The sequence below is a fragment of the Mustela lutreola genome, chromosome 1, assembly GCF_030435805.1.
Source record: "Mustela lutreola isolate mMusLut2 chromosome 1, mMusLut2.pri, whole genome shotgun sequence".
Lineage (NCBI taxonomy): Eukaryota > Metazoa > Chordata > Mammalia > Carnivora > Mustelidae > Mustela > Mustela lutreola.
In genome coordinates, this window is record NC_081290.1 from 194,827,384 (window position 1) to 194,835,694 (window position 8,311).

General features: G+C 38.6%; 1 protein-coding gene and 1 pseudogene across 1 annotated transcript; one reads left to right on the top strand and one right to left on the bottom strand.

Annotated features, from left to right (window-relative positions):
* Positions 1-4,262: 4,262 nt before the first annotated feature.
* On the top strand, positions 4,263-5,289 carry LOC131837993 (large ribosomal subunit protein uL18-like; annotated as a pseudogene).
* Positions 5,290-7,098: 1,809 nt separating this feature from the next.
* Positions 7,099-8,030, bottom strand: LOC131820522 (olfactory receptor 8D2-like). Its single transcript, XM_059156214.1, is given in 2 exon segments — positions 7,099-7,220; positions 7,223-8,030. Coding segments are annotated over 2 exon segments (924 nt in total). The 5' UTR covers positions 8,025-8,030.
* Between the last annotated feature and the right edge of the window lie 281 nt (positions 8,031-8,311).

The following is an 8,311-nucleotide window of genomic DNA, read 5'->3' on the forward strand; positions in this document are numbered from 1 at the left end:
CTGTTCAGTCATCTCCCACCAAAATGACTAGGAGGAGGAATGCCCAACAGAAGAAAAATACAGAGGATGGACCTTCTGCAACAGAGCTAACGGCTATCAAAATAGACAATATGTCGGAAAGAGAATTCAGGCTAACAATTATCCAGGCAATAGCTAGGTTGGAGAAAGCCATGGATGACCAAATGGAATTGATTAGGGCTGAGATGAAAGCGGCCAGGCAGGATGTTCACAATGTTAGGGCAGAGCTTAAAGCTACCAGGGAGGAGGTTCACAATGCCCTCAATGAGTTCCAATCTAATCTAAACTTTCTCAAAGCTAAGGTAACTGAGACAGAAGATAGAATTAGTGATCTGGAAGACAAACAGAAAGAGAGAAAGGATCAGGAGGAAGCCTGGAACAAACAGCTTAGAAACCACGAAAACAGAATCAGGGAAATAAATGATGCCATGAAGCGTTCCAACGTCAGAATTATTGGAATCCCTGAAGGGGAAGAGAAAGAAAGAAGTCTAGAAGATATAGTGGAACAAGTCCTTCATGAAAATCTTCCCAATCTCGTGAATGGAACCAGCGTTCATGTACTAGAGGCTGAATGAATGGTCTCCACCCAAGATTATACATTCCGAAAAAAATCACGACACCTGATAGTCAAATTGAGGAATTATAATTGTAGGTATAATCTCTTGAAAGCCGCTAGGACAAAGAGGCTCCTTACTTACAGAGGAAAGTCCATCAGAATAACATCAGACCTGTCCACAGAGACCTGGCAAGCCAGAAAAGGCTGGCAAGATATATTCAGGGCACTAAATGAGAAGAACAAGCAGCCAAGAATACTTTATCCAGCAAGACTGACATTCAAAATGGATGGAGAGATAAAGAGTTTCCAAGACCAGCAAGGCTTCAAAGACTATGCAACCACTAAGCTGACACTGCAGGAAATATTAGGGGGGCTTCTATAAAAGAGGAAAAATCCTAAGAATAGCATTGAACAGAAATATAGAGACAATCTACAGAAAGAAAGACTTCAAAGGTAACTCGATGTCAATAAAAACGTATCTATCAATAATTACTCTCAATGTGAATGGCCTAAATGCGCCCATAAAATGGCACAGGGTTGCAGATTGGATAAAACGACAGGACCCATCCATATGTTGTCTACAAGAGACCCATTTTGAACCTAAAGATACACCCAGACTGAAAGTGAAGGGATGGAGAAGCATTTTTCATGCCAATGGGCCTCAAAAGAAATCTGGTGTAGCGATTCTCATATCAGATAAATTAGACTTCAAACTAAAGACTGTAGTCAGAGATACAGGACACTACATAATCCTTAAAGGGAGTATCCACCAAGATGATCTAACAATTGTAAATACCTATGCCCCCAATATGGGAGCAACTAATTACATAAGAAAACTGTTAATCAAGATAAAGAGTCATATTGATATGAATACAATAATCGTAGGAGATCTTAACATGCCTCTCTCAGAAATAGACAGATCATCGAAACAGAAAATCAATAAAGAAACAAGAGCATTGACGGACACATTGGAACAGATGGACCTCATAGACATATACAGAACATTCCACCCTAAAGCAACAGAATACTCATTCTTCTCAAGTGCACATGGAACCTACTCAAGAACAGACCACATACTGGGTCACAAATCAGGACTCATCTGATACCAAAAGACTGAGATTATTCCCTGCATATTCTCAGATCACAATGCTTTGAAACTGGAGCTCAATCACAAGGAAAAGTTCAGAAGGAACTCAAACACCTGGAAGCTAAAGACCACCTTGCTTAAGAATGCTTGGATCAACCAGGACATCAAAGAAGAACTGAAACAAGTCATGGAAACCAATGAGAATGAAGACACTTCTGTTCCAAACCTATGGGAAACAGCAAAGGCGGTCCTAAGGGGGAAATACATAGCCATCCAAGCCTCCCTCAAAAAAATTGAAAAATCCAGAACACAGCACCTTTCTCTACACCTTAAAGAACTGGAGAATCAACAACAAATCAAACCAACTCCACACATAAGAAGGGAAATCATCAAGACTGGAGCTGAGATCGATGAGGTAGAAACCAGAGATAGAGTAGAATGTATCAATGAAACTAGAAGCTGGTTTTTTGAAAGAATCAATAAGATCGAAAAGCTACTGGCCACAGTAATCCAAAAGAAAAGAGAGAAAGCCCAAATTCATAAAATTATGAATGAAAAGGGAGAGAACACAACTAATACCAAGGAAGTAGAAACAATTATCAGAAGTTATTATCAACAGTTATATGCCAGTAAGCTTAGCAACCTTGATGAAATGGATGCATTCCTGGAAAACTATAAACTACCAAAATTGAACCAGGAAGAAATCGACAACCTGAATAGACCAATATCTAGTAACGAGATTGAAGCAGTGATCAAAAACCTCCCAAAAAACAAGAGCCCAGGCCTGACCTGATGGATTCCCTGGGGAATTCTACCAACCTTTCAAAGAAGAAATAACACCTATTCTCCTGAAGCTGTTTCAAAAAATTGAAGCAGAAGGAAAACTTCCAGACTCTTTCTATGAAGCCAGCATTACCCTGATCCCCAAACCAGGCAAAGACCCTACCAAAAAGGAGAATTTCAGACCAATATCACTGGTGAATATGGATGCTAATATTCTCAACAAGATCCTAGCAAACAGGATCCAACAGCACATTAAAAAGATTATCCACCATGACCAGGTGGGATTCATCCTTGGGCTACAAGGACGGTTCAACATTCACAAATCAATCAAGGTGATAGAAAAAATTAATATGAGAAGAGAGAAGAACCACATAGTCCTCTCAATTGATGCAGAAAAAGCATTTGACAAAATCCAGCATCCGTTACTGATTAAAACGCTTCAAAGTATAGGGATAGAGGGAACATTCCTGAACTTCATCAAATCTATCTATGAAAGACCCACAGCAACTATCATCCTCAATGGGAAAAAGCTTGCAGCCTTCCCGTTGAGAACAGGAACAAGACAAGGATGCCCACTCTCACCACTCTTGTTCAACATAGTATTAGAAGTCCTAGCAACAGCAATCAGACAACAAAGAGAAATAAAAGGTATCCAAATTGGCAATGAAGAAGTCAAACTCTCTCTCTTCGCAGATGACAGGATTCTTTATATGGAAAACCCCAAAGACTCCACCCCCAAACTACTAGAACTCATACAGCAATTCAGCAATGTGGCAGGATACAAAGTCAATGTACAGAAATCAGTGGCTTTCTTATACACTAACAATGAAAATACAGAAAGGGAAATTAGAGAATCTATTCCATTTACTATAGCACCAAGAACCATAAGATACCTGGGAGTAAACCTAACCAAAGAGGTAAAGGTCTGTACTCAAGGAACTACAGAACACTCATGAAGGAAATTGAAGAAGACACAAAAAGATGGAAGAACACATCATGCTTTTGGATCGGAAGAATAAATATTGTTAAAATGTCTATACTGCCTAAAGCAATCTATACTTTTAATGCCATTCCGATCAAAATTCCACCAGTATTCTTCAAATAGCTGGAGCAAATAATCCAGAAATTTGTATGAGATCAGAAGAGATCCTGAATTGCTAAGGAAATTAAAAACAAAAATAAAACTGGGGGCATCACGTGACCTGATTTCAAGCTTTATTACAAAGCTGTCGTCAACAAGACAGCATGGTACTGGCATAAAAACAGACACCTAGACCAGTGGAACAGAGTAGAGAGCCCAGATATGGACCCTCAACTTTATGGTCAATTAATCTTCTACAAAACAGGAAAAAATATACAGTGGAAAAAAGACAGTCTCTTCAATAAATGGTGCTGGGAAAACTGGACAGCTATATGCAGAAGAATGAAACTCGACCATTCTCTTACACCGTACACAAAGGTAAACTCAAAATGGATAAAAGACCTCAACGTGAGACTGGAATCCATCAGAATCCTAAAGGAGAACATAGTAATAGTAATCTCTTCGATATCAGCGACAGCAACTTCTTTTAAGATATGTCTCCAAAGGCAAAGGGAAGAAAAGTGAAAATAAACTTTTGGGACTTCATCAAGATCAAAAGCTTCTGCACAACAAAGCAAACAATCAACAAAACAAAGAGGCAACCCACGGAATGGGAGAAGATACTTACAAATGACAGTACAGACAAAAGGTTGATATCCAGGATCTATAATGAACTCTTCAAACTCAACACACACAAAACAGACAAGCATATCAAAAAATGGGCAGAAGAGAGCTGAGTGTTGCTGGGCCTGCTGGTCTGTGGCGAGCTGCGGACGCCGGTCTCTCATCCGCAGAATGGGGTTTGTGAAGGTTGTCAAGAATAAGGCTTACTTCAAGAGATTCCAAGTGAAATTCAGAAGACGTCGAGAGGGTAAAACTGATTATTATGCCAGGAAACGCTTGGTAATTCAAGATAAATATAAGTACAACACACCTAAATACAGGATAATAGTTCATGTAACCAACAGAGATATCATCTGTCAGATTGCTTATGCCAGCATAGAAGGAGATATGATAGTTTGTGTGCAGCTGATGCTCATGAACTCCCAAAGTATGGTGTGAAAGTTGGCCTAACAAATTATGCTGCAGCATATTGTACCGGCCTGCTGCTGGCCCGCAGCTCCTTAATAGGTTTGGCATGGACAAGATCTATGAAGGCCAAGTGGAAGTGACTGGAAATGAGTACAATGTGAAAAGCATTGATGGTCAACCTGGTGCCTTCACCTGCTATTTGGATGCAGGGTTTGCCAGAACTACTACTGGAAATAAAGTTTTTGGGGCCCTCAAGGGAGCAGTGGACGGAGGCTTGTCTATCCCTCACAGTACCAAACGATTCCCTGGTTATGATTCAGAAAGCAAGGAATTCAATGCAGAAGTACATCGAAAGCACATCATGGGTCAGAATGTTGCAGATTATATGCGTTACCTAATGGAAGAAGACGAAGATGCATACAAGAAACAATTCTCTCAATACATAAAGAACAACGTAACTCCAGACATGATGGAGGAGATATATAAGAAAGCTCATGCTGCTATACAAGAGAACCCATTCTATGAGAAGAAGCCTAAGAAAGAAGTTAAAAAAGAAGAGGTGGAATCGTCCCAAAATGTCTCTTGCCCAAAAGAAAGATCGGGTAGCTCAGAAGAAGGCAAGCTTCCTTCGAGCTCAGGAGCAGGCTGCTGAGAGCTAATAAACCAAACCACAATTTTCTATGAAGATTTTTCAGATATAGACAATAATAAACTTTTCATCAAGCAAAAAAAAAAAAATAAGCAGAAGATATGAACGGACACTTCTCCAATGAAGACATACAAATGGCTATCAGACACATGAAAAAATGTTCATCGTCACTAGCCCTCAGGGAGATCCAAATTAAAACCACATTGAGATATTACCTTACATCAGTTAGAATGGCCAAAATTAGCAAGACAGGAAACAACATGTGTTGGAGGGGATGTGGAGAAAGGGGAACCCTCTTACACTGTTGGTGGGAATGCAGGTTGGTGCAGCCTCTTTGGAAAACAGTGTGGAGATTCCTCAAGAAATTAAAAATAGAGCTTCCCTATGACCCTGCAATTGCACTCCTGGGTATTTACTCCAAAGATGCAGATGTAGTGAAAAGAAGGGTCATCTGTACCCCAATGTTTATAGCAGCAATGGTCACGGTCGCCAAACTATGGAAAGAACCAAGATGCCCTTCAATGGATGAATGGATAAGGAAAATGTAGTCCATATACACTATGGAGTATTATGCCTCCATCAGAAAGGATGAATACCCAACCTTTGTAGCAACATGGATGGCACTAGAAGAGATTATGCTGAGTGAAATAAGTCAAGGAGAGAGAGTCAATTATCATATGGTTTCACTTATTTGTGGAGCATAACAAATAGCATGGAGGACATGGGGAGTTAGAGAGGAGAAGGGAGTTGGGGGAAATTGGAAGGGGAGGTGAATCATGAGAGACTATGGACTCTGAAAAACAATCTGAGGGGTTTGAAGTGGCGGAGGGGTGGGAGGTTGGGGTACCAAGTGGTGGGTATTATAGCGGGCACGGATTGCATGGAGCACTGGGTGTGGTGAAAAAATAATGAATACTGTTATGCTGAAAATAAATAAATTTAATTTAAAAAAAGAAAACTTAAAAAAATGAATAGAGTAGGGGAGAAACTGGTTAATTGCAGAGAATTAGGATTTTTGATGACAATAGAGTCAATATAGGTTAAAAAGTTAATTTTATTTTGTTTGTATAAGGTATACTCTTTTTTATAATAATTTTATTTAAATTCAATTTAATTAATGTACAGTGTACAATTAGTTTCAGAGGTAGAATTTAGTGACTCATCAGTTGCATATAACACCAGTAGTCATTACATGAACTATCCTCCTTAATGCCTATCATCCAGTTACCCTATCTCTCCACTCTCTGCCCCTCCATTAACCTTTACTTTGTTCTCTATGGTTAAGAGTTTCTTATGGTATGTCTCTCTCTGTTTTCATCATATTTTATTTTTCTTTCCCTTTTCCCTATGTTCATCTGTAATAAATTAATATATAAACAAATACACCTCTTCTCCTGCCCTCTAGGAATTTGTAATCAATTAACATCATCCTTCTTCAAACACAACCCCTAACTCACTCTCTAGTTATTAAACACTTTCAAAATTGATATTAATATAATAATTATTATATTATTAATTATTAATAATATATATTATTAATATATTATAAATATTATTATATTAATAATATTAATAATTATTGATATTAATATAATATTAATAATTAATATCCTCAGATATTCTATTTATGTTGATTGGTCTTCCCTCTTCTGCCAACATTTGTTCCTCTAATAAACATAAAATTTCCAAAGATTGAGTATCAGAAAATTCTATTGTTTGGTAATCTCTAAAAATGTCTCAATCATTCTCAAGTATAGAATGCATGTTTTAAAAATAATGGTGAATTTTATCTCTGGAAGAGAGAAAAAAATTACATGGAGCCTATGACAGCATTTCATCTGGTTCATTTTTCTCTTGCTCCCTCCCTCTGAAAATGCCCTTTGTCAACATGACTACCTTCCATCAACCAACTTTCTCAGTACATTCTTCACATCATTGTTCCTCAGGCTGTAGATCATGGGATTCAGCATGGTGATCACTGTGGTGTAGAACACTGAGGACATCTTCTCCTGCCCATAGTATTGCTAGAAGGGGGTTTGAAATACATGAATGTGATAGACCCAAAAAAGATACCCACTGTTATGAAATGGGAGCTACAAGTACCAAAGGCTTTGGACCGTCCCTCAGTAGACTGAATATGGAGAATACTCAAAAGAATGAAAGCACAAGAGATGAGTATAGCCAGTGTAGGTGCTAAGGTATTAAGCCCTCCAATAATAAACAACAGTATCTCATTGATGTGGGTGCTGGAGCAAGAGAGAGTCAACAAGGGGAGAATATCACAAAAATAATGACTGACTACATGAGATCCACAGAAGGACAACACTGACATGCGGGTAGTATGGACTGTAGCCCCAGACAACCCCAGTGAATATACCACAGCCATCATTATGGAGCAGATCTTATGGGACATGATAATATTGTAAAGCAGTGGGCTACAGATGGCTACACAACGGTCATATGCCATGGCAGTCTGAAGGTAGCCTTCTGCAATTATAAAAATAAGGAAGAAATAAAGCTGAGTCATGCAAGCCACAAAGAAGGTAATATTCTTCTCTGATACGAAGTTCACCAGCATGTTTGGGGTAATGACAGATGAGTAGCAGAGATCAATGAATGACAAATGAATGAGTAAATAATACATTAGAGAATGAAGTTGAGAACTGATAGCAATTAAGAAAATCATGCCCAGGTTCTCCACCACTGTGACCATATACACTCCAAGGAACAGTAGGAATAGAGGCAGTTGAAGCTCTGGGTGTTTTGTTAACCCTTCAAGGATAAACTCAGTCATGGAGGAATGATTGAAAGTAGCCATACAAGATATAATCTGTAGAAAGAAATAAGAGAAAATAGGTGTATTAGTTTTTTTCTGATTCCCAAATCAGAATGACATGCTATGTTTTGATTGGTTCCATTCCTCACCGGTCTCATGACTTGATCTTTTCCAGGTATTTAAAAGATTGAGGACAAAGACCACAAGTATAACCCAGAGCCTTGTTTCTACCTAACACTCTCAAATGTCCTAAGTCAGAAGCCTTTCATTTTGCTCCTAGGCTTAAGCCCCAATCTACCTCACTTTCAAAGAAAGCACATACTTTAAAA